This window comes from Aspergillus puulaauensis, chromosome 4 (genome assembly GCF_016861865.1).
Source record: "Aspergillus puulaauensis MK2 DNA, chromosome 4, nearly complete sequence".
Classification (NCBI taxonomy): domain Eukaryota; kingdom Fungi; phylum Ascomycota; class Eurotiomycetes; order Eurotiales; family Aspergillaceae; genus Aspergillus; species Aspergillus puulaauensis.
Window position 1 is genome coordinate 2,834,490 of NC_054860.1, and position 15,525 is coordinate 2,850,014.

Sequence of the window (15,525 nt, forward strand, 5' to 3'; positions counted from 1 at the left end):
ATTGCTATCCACGCCTCTCAAAATGCTGATTCGAAAGACTCGGCAAAGCGTGCGATGACTAATGTCTAACTGTTCCCTTCTTATGTTTACGTCTGTGCGATTTATACAGCCACATTACGTTTCATTTTCTTACGCTGTGATCTATGATCCAATAATGACTGATGACCTGATGCGCCCGCGACTACTGTCTCGCTGTGCGCAATCCACTCCTTTATGAACACTTGATACCTTTTCCCTTTGTATCTCTACCCTTTTACATGATTACACGATGGACAGTCTCCATTTACCCGATACAATGGTGTGGTTGTACGTCGTGGTCAGTTCCGTTCCTTACACCTGTATACCTTGCATGAACCGCAGAAAAAAGGGCGAAATTATTAGCCTCTATCGAGGGGTTAAAAAAAAGTGGCGGGAAGGACGGTTGCAAGGGTTTTGTTATCCCTATTATGATACCCGGGAACGCCTGGAGGAAGGAAAAGAAAAGCAACTGCCAAAAAATGGATGAGACCTTCAGCCTGTGGCCCATTGTACCTCTTAGAGCAGTTGATTGATCTCACAAAGCACGGATGCCGTGCAGACCTTGTATATATTATCCAAACATATTCACTTCCCATAATGAACATGAATAAATAATTCAAATTTGACTTTTGTTTGTTTGTTTTAGAGACGGGAGTAGGTGCGCAGAGGTAGATTCGATAACTAGACCCTTGCAGGAGAGTTCCAGGTTGGTTTCAAATTCAAGTTTACAATAGTAGACCCTCCCCCAAATAATCCGACCTGCATTTACACAGAAGCCGGCGCGCAGGGCCCAGAGTCGGAGGAATGCCAGCCACTTGGAACAAAGACAGTGAGCAGCACCGGGCCGCCACCAGGGAGAGACCAAAGCTTTTCTCCCCTTTGAAATTTGATTGAACGAGGTCGCGTGCAGGCCTAGGGGCCCTTGAGTAACGTTTCACGGTTATAGAGCGATCATCAGTGCTGCATAGCGTATGCATAAAGTACTAGTGGGTAGGCAAGTATGTGCTTTGTCTTGAATCTTCAGCAGGATTTCTTGCGTTTTCTTCTTTTATGTAGATATAGAGATAGGTGCTTGGATGGTCCATGGGAGGTGCAATTGGATATCGCAGCTCTCGTCTTCGTCGATCCGACTTTGTCTTCCTTGGTCTCGCGGAATATCTAATATACTAGATAGAATGGATGGCATGACATATGATACAAGGAAGGAAACTGCCAACCCAACCCGTATGCTACTCTAGTCCAGGTGAATAGGTAGTTCGCCGGCCAATCCAACCCTTCCCAGATCAGAAAACACAATAAGCCAGGTCAGACAGGTCAAATCCAGTACTGGTTCCAGATATTTCTGGCCTCCTCGTCGCCGCGGAATCGGAAGTCGACGCGGATGATATCTTGAAAACCTTCAGAGAGGGTGGGCTCAGCGAAGCGGCGGGAAAAGTCGCCGAATGCGATTCCCGGGAGGGAGGTGCGGGACTCGGGGTTCTATTTTTTGAGGGTATTTTGTTAGACTGAATTCAGTATGCTGGGTAAATATGCAAGCATGTAGGTAGATGCATGTATGGGTGGATGTAGGGAGTAGTTCGGCAGTCAAAGCTACAGTAGCCTAGGGAAGTATTGCTTTTGGAGAATGCAAACAAGGTTGACACAAATACGGAAACGCTTGAGTTGACTTACCAGGCTTATGTTTGCGGCGCGAACCGCGTTGTTGTGCTTGCAAACCTCCGGAGGCGCAGAGAAGTAAATACACCGGATTGGGACATTGGCCTCCTTCGCAACGTTGACCCATTGGGATCTCGTGTCTACATCGGCGTTTGTGTTATCTAGGAAAAAGGAAAGAGAGATGTCAGCGATCAATGGCTTGAACCTAAATATCAATTGTTAATATGTTGTGAGCGGGCCGGTAAATAGCAGGGCGGCTGAGTTGACAATCCTACTGAGCAATGCTCGCTGCTCAACGTCGGACAGAAATGCAAGGGCGATTGTTTGCATGATCCGAATAGAAACGGGCAGTCCGGGTGTTTTGCAGGGCTAAACTCGGGTAAATATTTGCTTATACGTACCTACAACAACAGACTTTCCAGCCGCGAGGTGCTCTTTGGCGACCTTGATGCATTTCGGTCTCTGATGGTTTTGTCAATTTTCGAAATGTTTCCTGTGGAGAGAGGTAAGAAACGCACGGTTTTCAGGATATCTTGGTTCACTCTCTCATAATCTAGTGGTTTGAGGTAGTCCCAATAGAAGGTTGATTTCCCAGCACTCGGGCTACCACAAAATATCACTAGCTCCAACGGGCTTTTTCGCGAGAATGGTGGCAACGCTGGTGCTCAAATATTGTCATTAACATCAATTATCGCCCATGCTTTTGCCAATGGCAGCCTTACCATCGTCGGTGGAATCAGACTCTAGATATACCGATGGATCAAAAGACTCAACAACTGGTTCAGGGGGAGCATTGAGAAAGAACTCTTCAGGTGTCTTGAAAGGTATACTGGCATTTGCTGCAAATCCACTTGATGCTGTTAGCCAGGACTAGTCTCTCACGACCAAAAAGTATGACTTACCGGTCGACCGAAGAATGGTCTGTTGGTCGTCCAGCGGCATCACCAACAAATATTGATGCGTCCGCATCAATCCCGGTTACATCGAGATCATAGTCGTCGAAAAACTCTCGCCACATTCCAATTCTCGGTTTCCTATATTCATCATCCTCCGTCGCAGCGTACACACTGAGCGGGATGTCAAGCTCCTTCATGACAGCCGAGACTCTCTCTTTGAAGTTTGTCAGACTCTTCGAATCGTCACCTTTCTTATCCTTCTTCAGACTAATTGCTTTCTGGTTTGAGATGATAGTCACATGGTACCTGAAAGCTGTCAGCTCGTCCAGGCCATGTAGACAACGGCTAAGCTTTAGACCTACCCATCTGCGTTCAGCTTCTGCAGCTTCGAACGAGCACCTTGGTTCCACCACTTCCAGTCGGCCGCATTTCTGGGGAACCTGTTCCCCGATGCCGTGGAAACTAATGTAGAGTCCTAGAAACAGTCAGTCCCACGAATGTCATCTGGATCGAATCAACCAAGGAAACACACAAAATCAAATGCAGCTATCCGTGGCTTGTCAGAGGCTTTTCGTTCTTGACTTAACTCCGGGGAGAATTTGCCGACTATCAAAGTGTTGTTGACAATTCTCCACGTGATTGGCTCAGGCTTCTTTTTCGATGCCGGCGTGAAGAATGAAGTTGCAACAGTCTCTTCAGGAAATGGAACATCTACGTTAATATAAATGCAAACAAAAACCATTTAGCTTTACGTACTTTTCACTGTAGAATCGACTTTCCGCCGATTGGGTGGTGGTGAGATCGGCTTTGGCGACGCAGCACGCTTCACAGGCCCTCCCCCGGCCATTCTGGTAGCAAAAGTGAAATAAATGATTTATAGCTTCACTAAGACGGTATATTGATGTATTGAAACAAGAGTCAAGGATTAAATGCAGAGGATTAAGTTGAGACTTGTGAGATGGGTTCAGTTGCTTCAGGTTGACGCGCCCACGCGCCTTGAAGCTCGCGAAGTCACATGCTCTACCAAAATCGCTGTTGTATAGACAAGTCCACTTATACATTACTGGTGGCCAGGAGGATGGCGCCCTACTTTTCTGTAAAATTGATGGTCCTCTAATTAATTTTGAAATATACTTTTATTCTCAACGGATCTACTTGGAGGCCTGCTCCGGGGTATAAGTAAAAATGTAAATATCGCCGTCTAGTTACTTGGCGCGGGTGTCCAGAGACAGTCGATCAGCCTGCTCGAGGCGAACAGCTGATTTAAGCTGCTCCCGAAGACCAAATAGATGCTGAGAGGCAGTTCTCATAAGCTCTTGATTACTGCCATCCTGGACTGCAATGGCAGCCTGAAGGACATAGCTTCCGGTCCTTTCCAAGGGCAACAATTCTTTGAACGAAGGCAGCTGTCGCCGCGGTTCATGTGGTTCCTGGCCTTGAATAGGATAGTGTAGCACACGGTGCAGAAAGATTACGATGTCGTTATGAATGAAGGTATCTCCTTCCACCACGTACTCGGTGACGAAACTGTAGCACTTGTCAATAAACCACATACCACTACTAGATGGAACATATGATTATGGGCTATGTGGGGGGGGGGGACTGACCTATACCCCCAGGCATTCATCGGCGTCACAATATCGCCTTTGGGGAGAGCAGCGCTGGCCGCCAGCCGAGCTGTGATGGTCGATCTAGTTCCCGCCTCCGGGATGTCCCTAAATTCGAGTTTCCATGGTTGGCTGTCATAATCATAGGAACTACCTGGAGCCTCATCCGTCCCAGCCATACTCGCATCCGAGCTCTCGGAAGATGTGGGCTTTACATTAAAATCAGCATCGGAGACTGGGCCGACGACTTGTGTATAGAACATCTGCCCATTGAGCATCTTATTGAGCCGTACGAGATCAGCGCCCTGCACTTCCCGACTACTGCCGCCGCGCGCATTGACCAAGCCAGGCTTCCGAGTTGCCTTGAAGATCAAACGCCTTTCGAGACGGTGACGGGGTTGCATGGCCGTCAGGCCGGTCAGCTGTTGTAACAGCTCATGGTGTTGGTGGGCGGGAACCGAGGCGAAAAGCAGTAGCTCGTGCATGTTAGGTCGCAATAGTAACCAGGCAGTGGTCGGGTCGAGTCCGAAGCGAGTCGCGTCACAAAATCACAGAGCCGGGATTTCCAACGTTGGGCTGCGACCGGGTGGGAAGCAGCCAGCGGGAAAAGCCGGAACGGGCACTTTTCCACGTTTTCCGAGTTAGGTGCAACTGGATTTGTGAAGATTTTGGAGGTCGAACGATGTCGGAGGGGATATGGTTCGATGGTCACTCGGAATCTGTTCTCCCCAGATAATAATGCTGACTATTATTGGGGCAGCTCCAACGGAAACTCTGACCACCCTGCAGCTGGAAGAATAATGGTGTGGTTGGACTCGGAGTTGAGGCAATCCCCGCCAGTCACCAGCAGCTGTTTCTTCGGCGTTTCGTTACCGTCTCGGCGGAACTCTCGGGGATGTCACGTGAATGGTTGGAGCTGTTGCTGGAATTCCTGTCTGGGACCGAGCGGAGGGCGACCCTTGATGGTTGCGTCGACTTCGAGCAAATTGGAGGGGTGGGATAAGGAGGGATCATGCGGGGGAGAAGGCGAGCAGCGATCCTCCACCTCAGTAGACAACCTAACTCCTCACCGGCGATGCGGGTTGGGTAAAATGCGAAGTGAGCGGCGGCGAAGCGCAACGAGCGGATGACTCCTTTGAGAAAACGTCCGGCATTTGATACAACGATAATCGGATGCAAGACTGAGATTTACCCCGAACCTGTCAGCACCCCAGCGGGGCGGGCGTAAATAACGGTATTCGCGTTACACATCCGGTAACTATTAGTGAAAAGATTATCACACCACTTGGTCCTGATAGCGTTCCTGCCGCGACTTGAGAGGAACTTATCAAGCCCTCTCCTCCCTCGCTTCCGCTCTTCCTCTTTTGCTCCCCATCCCCTCTCTCGCTCTCAATCTTCCAGCTCCAGTGTCTCCTGGCCGTCTACTGTAAATATAGTAATCCTCTTCTTCTTTATCCATACCAATCTCTCGATCCTTTCCGAGTCCGCTTCAGAATCTTAATTCCGGTTAATCCAACTTTTCTTTCCCACCACCTCTTTCAAAATGCGTGCCACCGTTTCTCTGCGTAACGCTGCCCGGACCCCTCTTATCCGCTTCGTGGGCAAACGTTCTATTCCTCGTACGTACCTCACGCGAATCCAGCTCAATCGGTTTCCACCGCTAACTGCCATCAGAGTCTGTTGACCACAGCCCCCGGCCTCACCCGGCCTCTCCCACCGGTGTCCTTCCAGACTCCTTCGCCGCCTACCGCGCAAAGGCGCAGCAGCACGGGCCCCTCGGACGCGCTTCGTTCTCTCAGGGCTCCGTTGGCCGTAGCCCTGGAGTTTCTCTTGGACCCATCCAGCCTCAGCAGGGCGTGTTTTTCGATCGCGCCGACCTCCCCACTCGTTTCCACCGCCTCCCTTACAGCGAGGCCGAAATTGAGGCCATTGAGACTGGCGGCGCCAGCCTACACATTTGATTCTACGAGTCATCTTTGCACAGAATGATTCGATGATGATGGTCAAGATGAGACACATGGACGAGTGGCATGCTTGAGACGCGAGGGAGGACGCTCCACGGTCACTCCCAATACCAGAAGTCGTTTGAGGCTCAAAGCAGCCCCAGTGGCTTGCGAACCCCGACACTATATCAAAGGCCGGCTTGACCGCGACCTTTGCGACTTTCCTTTTTATTCACTTATCTTCTTGTTCACGGCGCAGGTGGTTTTGCTAGTCTTCGTGCTTAGCGGTTTTTACTATTCTTCTGGCGCGCGTTATGCGGGATATATTTGATATCAAGTTATCAAGGTCATAGATGGACTTGTTTGTTGGAAAAGCCTGGAATGCTAGAGGCAAGGTTCCTCAGCTCCAGGTCTATACTTAGGTCAGAACAATTGATTGTTTGACATACACTACTCCATGAAGTCGTAGACTGCTCAATTGACAGTTATTAGAAATGTAGCAACAACTAACGGCCAAAATGTACTCGAGGTCGACTGTACGACACGTGCCGTCACCTGCCCGCTGACACTTTATTTAAGCGCGGTTTCTCCAAGTATCAACAACCAACTATCGCATCAGTTATCGTCCTCTTCATTCACCGTGTACGTACCTAGGTACACATCCCTCCTCTATTGATATTTCCAACGCCAAACAGGCGTGTGCAGGGAAATTTTGTATTATCGCATGTATCGCAATTGGTCATAAAACATGGATACTCATGGTACGAAGACGATTACCTTCACCGAGGTCGACGAACTCAATAACCCAACATCAACGTATATCTACTCCGAGCCCTCTCCAGGGCCCGCATCATCCATCAGTGGAAAAGGAGGCCAAGTCACAGGTCGTGTAGATGTAGCAGTGAGTCCTGGCAATCGCTCCGCTCAGGCACGACTGACGATGCATCAGCATACTTCCTCTAGCTCAGCACCATGGTCTCTAGGTTCTCTACAAAGTCTCTTGATAGACGTGTTTCTTCCAGCTGGTTATCCGCATAGCGTTAGCGATGATTATGTCCCGTGAGTTAACCCCAGGCCTTCGGACCGTACAGATACTAATAGAGGACAGATATCAAATATTCGTAAGTTGCGCACGCAACGCGCGATACAAATGCACCATGCTCATTTGGACAAGGACTCTCTCCAGGCGTTCAGCAGCTCCATTGCCGGCTTACTAGCATCGCGAGCCGTTCTACAAGGTCCGCAACCCAGAATTCATGCAAAATGCCAAGCTAAAACCATACAGGCGTGGGAGTCGGAAATGCTAATGCTTCTCCAACGTCTGCTCTCCTCCTTCATATCCTCCAAGATACATCTGGACGAGTCGCAACAATTCTCTTCGCGCACCGCGTTGGAACGGCGCTCGAGCCGGAATGTAAGATGTACCGCTTCGCAGCGGACATTTTTAACGACCTCGCGATGGTACTCGACTGCTTATCGCCCATGATCCCGGCCGGGGTTAGTCGGGTAACCATTCTCAGTGCCGCTGGCGTGCTTCGTGCTCTCTGCGGCGTGGCCGGGGGAAGCTCGAAAGCAAGTCTGAGTGCTCATTTTGCGAAATGGGGGAACCTCGCTGAGGTCAATGCCGTGCGTTTTTTCTTCCGTTCAACTACGTATTATTATAGAAGGGCTAGCTAACCTAAACTGCCAACCCGAAATAGAAAGATTCATCCCAGGAGACAGTTATTTCTCTGATCGGGATGCTGGTCGGATCCTTGGTTGTCTCCCACATCACGGGCTTCACAGCAACCTGGATCACTCTCACCCTCCTTTTAACTCTTCACCTATCTCTTAACTATGCGGCCGTGCGCTCCGTGCAAATGACTACCCTTAATAGACAACGGGCCAATATCGTCTTCTCAGGCCTCCTTTCCTCAGACCCGGACTTTCCCAACCTCATCTCAAACCAGGAGCAACAGGAGAAAGAACAAAAACGCCAGCCAAACGCAAAAGAAACGCAAAAAGTATCAACCCTAACGCCAGCGCAAGTCTCCAAACAAGAACGGGTCTTCAACGCAGGCGGCGCGCTTGATTGGTACTCTTCTAGATCCTCCTCAATGGAAACAGAAACAGAAACATTAGGATCATGCCAGATTGGCGGTTCGCTACCTCAATTCCTCTCACGTTCGTCGTCGACCACCATGCGTGGCTCCAATTCGCTCAAAACTACCCTCCCGCTGGGAGAGATGACATCCCTTTGCAATGACGAGGACTACATAATCCTCCTGCACCTCCTTCCCAGAACCCACACCACCACCACCACTACTATTACCACCCATAAAAGCAGCAGCCTAAGCAACCAAAACCACACAGACGCAACAATCCTCCTCAAACCATCTAGCACGCCCAAGTCCCACTTAAAGGCGTGGATGCATGCGCTCCTCGCTGCACGACTCCTGGTGTCCTCCCCAGAGGATGAGCAAACTAGCATTGGGCATGACGAAACGGGGCAGCGGGCGTTGGCGACTCTCTCACGCACGCTGGGCTACCTGAATGAGGGGGCTCGGTTCGAGAGGTATATTGATTCGCTGAGAGAGGGCGGGTGGGATGTTGATGGGGAGGGAGGTGGATCTGCGCTGGAGACGAGAGTTGGGGGGGGAGTTGTTGTTTCGTCCTCTTCTTCATAGGTAGCTTGACTGGATGAGACGGGTTCAGTGAGGGGTTTGGAAGGGCTGGATGGATGGACAAGACAGGATATGGGGATGTCGTTAGATTGGGATTGGGTGGATGACATGGGACTGCGAGAGCCATGAGGTTATGCGTATCGCCTCTGGTTAGGCATACTTACATACATGCATGCCATCTGGTATTCTATGGTAGGTAGGGCTGGGCCCAATATTGCCGATACGTCGAAGAGAAGGTAGTTCAGAGGCTGGAAAACAATGCTTCAAGTATTTATCACACATTGGGTATCTAGACTAGTATACTAAGTAAATGCCAATGCCAATGCCAATGTCGTGAATACTAAAACACACAGGAGAAGGGTGTATGCTAGTTATAGAAACAGGTGCAACAAATCAGGTCCCGCCAATTCATGATACGAAGGCTATCCAGCTTTCGCATATGCGCATGATGCATCAAGTAGACAGTCATGAGAAAATGTTTTGAAACACAAGAAAAAAAAAAAGAAAGAAAAAGAAAAAGAAAAAGAAAAAGAAAACGCCGAGCAGAAAACCTCCTTTTCTAGGTGGACCGTTCTATCTATTCTTGTGCAAAACTGAAGAATGCTCGCTCACTCGCTGTAGAAAATAACGCCAGATATGAAAATGCTTCCGTATGTGTAATAAAAATGCCCGTGCATTACGCCGTCCATTCGTATCGGTTTTCAGACATGATCCGTTTAGGATCGTAGGGGAATTGAGAGTAGAGGTTGGTGTACGATATCGGTCGTGACGTCGAGATGTTTTTGTCTTCTTCTTTTCGATGAGGAGATGTGATAACGTCAAATCATGTGTGGAACAAGCCATAGTCATTCGTCCGAAGGGAAACGCATGCTTTGGCTGGCGTTGCCTCGCTTTTTGAACCCGAGCTTCATGCCCATTTTCTTCCAGGGGTTGTCGACGCGGTTCTTGGGGCTGCTCGCCTGCATCCCGGGCTCACTAGATGGTGGGGTGGTTGGGGGAGTCATCGGCTCCCCGGTACTCGACTGAAGACTACCAGAGTCATCTGTCAAAGTAGAGTCGCCACTGGCAGTGCTTGACGGTTGGGTTGATGTTCGGTGCACGGACTTGCCACGAGAAGTGACTGCGTTGATGGAGAAATTAGAGCGAGGTAGGTGGCCAGCAGGCGGGCTCGAAGAAACCGGCGAGCCTAGTTCCCTCGAGGCCCGGGGTGAAAGACGCCCACCCTTAGAGCGAACTCGCTTCACCGCGTGTTCATCCAAACTCGGATTGGAAACAATTGTTACATGGCTGTCATCGTGGGAGAACAATGGGTCTGCGAGGGGCAGCACATGGGTGGATGATGAATGGGCGTTCAGAAAGGGCATGAAAATCGACTCCTCCATCAAATCATGAACAAGCTTAACCGCGGCGTCCAACATCGAAGGTTGAGGAGGGATAGCCTGGTTGGCGTGTCTCAGAAGAATATAATCACGGACCTCGCTGGAAACGTTTATTTCCCGCGGGGATCCGGGGACGATATAAGCAGACAGAAGTCGTTGCCAGAGCATACACAGGTGGCGGGTCTCTGGGCAGTCGGTCGTAACTGGAAACTGTCCTAGTTGACGGCTGACGCTGTCATAAGCTTCCCGGTACCGCTTCGCATCCATTGTGAATTCCAGGGTCTCCAGGCAGTGGTTCTGCGAAAGATAGGCCATGAAAGCGCTGAGGGTGTAGGGAGCAGGTGCCGTATTCGCGAGCACCTCATCGAGGGTCGGACGCATGGAACAGAAAGGGCCTTGAGGAACAGTCAGACTTAACGGACGTGAACCAGAAGGCTCCATGTCCTCGTCCGACTCGGAGTCCGATGAGGACGTCGGGGAGAGTTCTGGTGTTGAGCTGGGAGTGTTGTGCCAAAAGAGTAGAGGAGGGTGAAGGGATTTCTTCTTCAGCATCTCGCTTAGCGGTCGTCCCCTCGTTTGTATATATCGTAAGAGTGAAATTATTGCACTCTTCCCCCTTGGTCGAGACAAGGGAGAGTGGGCCTGTCTCGCTGGGGGTGTTTGAAGAGGTAGCGAGAGCCCGAGAGTTGTTTGCGTCGAATGCAAGAAGCCGGGTGACAGCGGATAATGCAAATGGCGATGGTTATATAATGGAGTTGGTGAAAGGTCTGCCTCGAGATGGTTCCGAGATAGACAGACGGCGAGAGTGAGAGCTGGAGGAAACGGCGGGCGGTTAGTTGAGGGAAAAGAGCGAGAGATGGGTCATTGGTGGGATAAGCGCATCCCAGAGTTGATCAGAAAGGTTAACTGGGGGGTAGGGAAGAAGATAAGGGATAAAGAAGGTTATTAATGACGACAGGGACAAACAGAGGGGGGGGAAGGAGGGAAGAAAAGGGCATATAACAGAGCGAGGCAGCCAGACTGGAGACTGGAGACCGAGACTGGAGCGCGAGGGAGTGGGACATGGGAGCGAAATGAAGTGATGTGATGGACGCTGATCAGCCAACTTGCGCTGCGGCCCACTTGGGCTGGGGCTAGGCTGGGCTAGGCTAGAGAAGAAAAGAACCCTCCCAGAAGAGGGGAGCCGTCCAATCAGCGCCCGCCGCGGTCGATCCTCTCTGAGCCAGAACCTTGACAGGTCTCCGCCTATCAGGCCGAGGTCGGACCCCACCCAGATAAGACGATTGAAGCAGAAATGATGCCATGCGATGTGGATTGATTCCTGAAGATCATCCATCCAATTTTTGTTGGATCTGATGATGACAGATGAAGTGATGGGAAGAAAAAACAAAAAACTGACTTACCAGGTGATGCAATGCGACTGCAAGATGCTGCAAGGAATGGTGACAGGAGCGGGCGAAATTTGTGCGATTCGGAGTGGACAGACAAAGGTGTGGAAATCGCTCAGGTTGAGTCGGAGAATGGTGGGAATTAAGTAGTCGTAATGGTAGACGGAGTGGGCAAAACAAGTATTACTGGGCTCGCTATGAACTTTGTGTATCCAAAAATGACGCTGCGACGTTGAAGACTGAGGACTATAATAATATACAACCCGCCAGGAACAGGGAGGGACTCGTGCAGAATTTGTAGGGTCACAGCCAAGACAGAGCTCCAGAGTGGCAACAAGCTTCCAGAATAAGAAATATAAAATCTACTAAATAAATGAAGATAAATCGGGTGACAAGACGAGTTATATACGGGCCGAGATCATCAAAGGCTCGGGATCAGGTACATCTGAATAAATTAATTGCTTTCATTCAGCCGCTACAAGGCTTTTATCTCTTTATCTCGGGCTGCGGTTCTTTGAGCAGGGCAGTGCCAGAAGTGAAAGATTGTCCTTTAGCTGCTGCAGGCCGTTGCGGTGGGACTGCCCGACGCCGAACTGCTGCGAGCCTGCGACGAGCAAAAAGCAATGATGTGCTTGAGCCTTGAAGGCCCTGAAAAGGGCTGAAGCAGAGAAGGCGCAGAAACGAGAAAGAAAGGGCACGGAGAACGCGCACGACGGCCTGACTGGGGGTGGGCCCCGCTGTGGTTGGCTGAGCGGTGCAGGATCTGCGGATCGCCAAGCCGGCGGTGCAGCTTGAGGCAAGGAGCGAGGACTGGAATATGCAGGAGGAGCCTCTCGGTGCTACAGTTCCGTCAAATCCAGCCGGGTCAGACAACTAAGCTTCCTTTAGTACACCGTAGGTATCCCGAATGATTCCGTCAATAAAGAGCATGCCCGCCGGAGTCGGACAGGCAACTGTCGCCTGTTGCACACTGGCTCCTGGTGTTTGTGCCGCAGATGTCATCTTACCGTGTGACTGACTGTCTTACGGTCTTCCTTATCCATCAAACTGCCCTCCTGCCTAATTGGACCCACACTATGCCACAAGCGTCGTAGCCCGTCCGATCCTGGCCTGATGCCAGGACAGGCGTTTGCTCGCTCTGGCGCCCAGCTCTCACCACTCACACTGCTCGGGTGCTGCCTGCGCTTTGATTGAAGCCGACCGGTCTGCAAGGGCCTGCACTCTGCAGCCATCGATCAGTTCAACAGTAGATGTGTCACAGCTGCGATGTTTTTTTTACATCTTTAATTTTTTTTATTTTTTATTTTTTTCTTGATTTTTTTCTTGATTTTTTTTCTTCCAAGTTCCGATCGCAAGGTCCCTTCAGAAGTTCAGAGTGGACTCAATCGTGGGGCTTTGCTGCTTTCGGATGGCGTGCGGCGAAAGGGACAAAAAAAAAAGAAAAGAAAAAGAAAAAGAAGAAAAAAGCAAGGTCAGGCTAACATTTTCCAGAACCTGGCAGAACAGGCAAAGAATTCTCAAAGAAGGCGGCGGGCTGTCTTGGATGGCCCCAAGAGCCCAAGATTCCAAGGAAAGCCCTGATCGGGCTGGCGAATCAAGCAACGCGATGGGGGGTCACTCCTTTGGCCCACTCACCAACCAGTCAGCATCCGCTGGCCACGGGGTCTGATCGAGGAGGTTTGCGTGGACGGATGCGCCAGGCCAATGAACGCGCGACCGGTGGCGCCCAGCATCCCCACTGGGACCACTTGCGACAGTCTGTCTGCAAGAAACGTGATCTCCTTCCTCCTCCTTACTGCTCAGGCTATTTTCTCCTTTCTTGATGAACCCGCTGGCTGGACTCGGCCGCGGGCAATTGCTGCGTCCGATGTTAAGCCTGTCCACTCTTGCAAGGCCAGATTGCAGACCCAGCTGCGTGTTGACTACGCCGGCATATTGAGTGGACGGTCAATTGTCAGACATGCTTACGTACCCGTGGGGACCTGTGTCGCACACCAGATGCCAGACGCTGCCAGGTAGACCATAGAGGAAGAGGGATGAGCTACCAGTCTGGAGACGGGGCACAATGGGCGTGTCACGGCAGCAGACTCGAGATTCGTCGGACGCTCCCTAGCATATATAGTAATGCAGTGCATCTTGCACAAGCATCCAAATTCCAAAGGAGTGCGTAGTACGCATCAGGAACAAGCTTCCATCACGCCATTTGTCGATTTTGTCCAGATCTTCAGTCTTCCGTGCGAGTTTATCTCGTCGTGCAGATCTTTCTCAGCTTTGGGACTCTGGCACAAGTTCAACCACCATGACTCGCATGATCGCATCGATCGTAGCTATAGTGGGAACTGGAATCAAGAAGATTCTGCGCGGCAGAGCAACACTCCACCCCCTGTAGACTTTGAAGATCAGGGAAGGTCCAACTCAAGGTTCAGACAGGTTCGGATTCTAGAACACTGAGAGAATTCTCTCGCCACATACTATACTCCGTAGCGCTCGTCAATATGGAATCAGGCACCTGGGCACGCCTGTCAAAATCATCGATTCATGATTCATCCCTTGTGCCCGTTGTTCAACGGTGGCAATTTCGATGGTGTAACCTGTAACGTTAACCCTATCGCATACCACCGCGCCTTAATTCATGTCAACGCAGTCAGCCTACTTTAGCCGGAGTATTAAGGGAATCTCTCCTGAATTCTCCGAGACAGGCAGGGGAGATCACCCGTGGAGGAGTTGAACTTGAACTTCTTGGAGACTTTGAAATTTTTTAGCTGCTTTGCCACAGCGGCTGAGGCGATAATCACAGGAGCGAAGAATACGAACTCCTTCAACCGTCAACAGTTCTGTCTCTGGAACTTCTTGTCGGCTAGGAAGTATTTTCCGTTGCCCGGGAAGGCGAGCCAACTCCGGCCACATATCTGACGACTTGGATGGGTTAGTCTGATCCACCGGCAAGAGGCAACTCTCGGTTGACAACCCTATCGCGACGATTGAGTAAGTCGAATGATTCGTGAATTATGGGGGAACTGCAAAGGTCTTACCGTCTCTCAGAGTCAGGTTCCTCCCACTGAAAAACTCAACCAGGCTCTTCAGGCGCACGCCCGATGTTATCCGCGGGAAACAACATGGTCAACAACCATGGAATGCAATTCTAGACTTCTGTGGAGATTCCTCAGACTCTCAAGCCCATATGAAACCACTGTCCTCGCCCCACCGGTCGTCGTATCTTTTATGTAACTACGGAGTAGTGCTCCATCTTTTCGTTCTCGGCTCTGCTGGCAGTCTGGCACCGGTGTGAATCTGCGATCCACGGAGCTCGCCTATGCCCTCCCGAGATATCTCCCGTCTTGGGCTCTTGGAAGGCTGGACCAGGCTATACGAGGCCGCCCCGGCGCCCACACTGACACTGAAACAACGCGGGCTCGGAGATGAGACGACGATGATCTCATCGCCTCAACAATTGGACCGTGAAGATCCTGAAACTCTGCCTGGGCCTCAAGTCACGTGGTGGCGGCACATTCCGACTGCTCGCCCTCTTGGTCTCCCTCTTCGCTCCACGCACCGAGCTCGCACCCCATTCCGACCGAACCTTGATCTGAAAAGAAAACAAAGGCCTCGCAAACTACTGGTGGCAAGGCAGTTTCTTCCCCGCTCCATTTGCCGACCTGCATTCCCAACATTGGTCGGTGCAGCGCCAATCCAGCCAGGCTCGACTGCATACCAACGCTGCTCGCCTGCGCCATGACGGCATTTGGCATGGAAGCTCGTATCATTGCGGAGGGGAAGGTCGAGAACCTAACTGCCGCGTTGCAGCGCTAGCTGCGAGATGTGTCAGAATTCTGATTCTGCAGGACGTTTGCTGTTAATGGAAGACCGAAGAAGATGGCCTCTGTTTGGATGGAGGGCCTCCCTCTTCCCTGTCGGCCGCAATCTACCCGAAACCGCATTCAGGCCACAAGCCGTCGATCCAGGATGGGAATGCCT

The 15,525-nt window shown here is 50.9% G+C and overlaps 5 protein-coding genes across 5 annotated transcripts; 2 read left to right on the top strand and 3 right to left on the bottom strand.

Annotated features, from left to right (window-relative positions):
• Nucleotides 1-1,332: 1,332 nt before the first annotated feature.
• APUU_41133A (putative DNA 3'-phosphatase Tpp1) lies at nt 1,333-3,417 on the bottom strand (the record flags this gene model as incomplete). Its single annotated transcript, XM_041704282.1, has 9 exons — nt 1,333-1,497; nt 1,690-1,835; nt 2,076-2,136; nt 2,193-2,332; nt 2,397-2,524; nt 2,577-2,876; nt 2,933-3,045; nt 3,103-3,263; nt 3,327-3,417. 9 exons carry the CDS (start codon nt 3,415-3,417, stop codon nt 1,333-1,335), a joined length of 1,305 nt encoding a protein of 434 aa, XP_041556883.1.
• A 358-nt stretch (nt 3,418-3,775) lies between these two features.
• SRB5 (mediator of RNA polymerase II transcription subunit 18) lies at nt 3,776-4,662 on the bottom strand (the record flags this gene model as incomplete). Its single annotated transcript, XM_041704283.1, has 2 exons — nt 3,776-4,097; nt 4,178-4,662. The coding sequence occupies 2 exons, from the start codon at nt 4,660-4,662 to the stop codon at nt 3,776-3,778; spliced, it is 807 nt and encodes a 268-aa protein (XP_041556884.1).
• Nucleotides 4,663-5,720: 1,058 nt separating this feature from the next.
• Nucleotides 5,721-6,138, top strand: APUU_41135S (alpha-ketoglutarate dehydrogenase subunit KGD4; the record flags this gene model as incomplete). Its single annotated transcript, XM_041704284.1, has 2 exons — nt 5,721-5,796; nt 5,852-6,138. The coding sequence occupies 2 exons, from the start codon at nt 5,721-5,723 to the stop codon at nt 6,136-6,138; spliced, it is 363 nt and encodes a 120-aa protein (XP_041556885.1).
• Nucleotides 6,139-6,868: 730 nt separating this feature from the next.
• Nucleotides 6,869-8,786, top strand: APUU_41136S (RUS1 family protein; the record flags this gene model as incomplete). The annotated part of the gene is made up of 6 exons (XM_041704286.1): nt 6,869-7,021; nt 7,070-7,179; nt 7,229-7,241; nt 7,295-7,358; nt 7,406-7,746; nt 7,821-8,786. The coding sequence occupies 6 exons, from the start codon at nt 6,869-6,871 to the stop codon at nt 8,784-8,786; spliced, it is 1,647 nt and encodes a 548-aa protein (XP_041556886.1).
• Nucleotides 8,787-9,628: 842 nt separating this feature from the next.
• APUU_41137A (regulator of G-protein signaling domain-containing protein) lies at nt 9,629-10,714 on the bottom strand (the record flags this gene model as incomplete). The annotated part of the gene is made up of 1 exon (XM_041704287.1): nt 9,629-10,714. The coding sequence occupies one exon, from the start codon at nt 10,712-10,714 to the stop codon at nt 9,629-9,631; it is 1,086 nt and encodes a 361-aa protein (XP_041556887.1).
• Between the last annotated feature and the right edge of the window lie 4,811 nt (nt 10,715-15,525).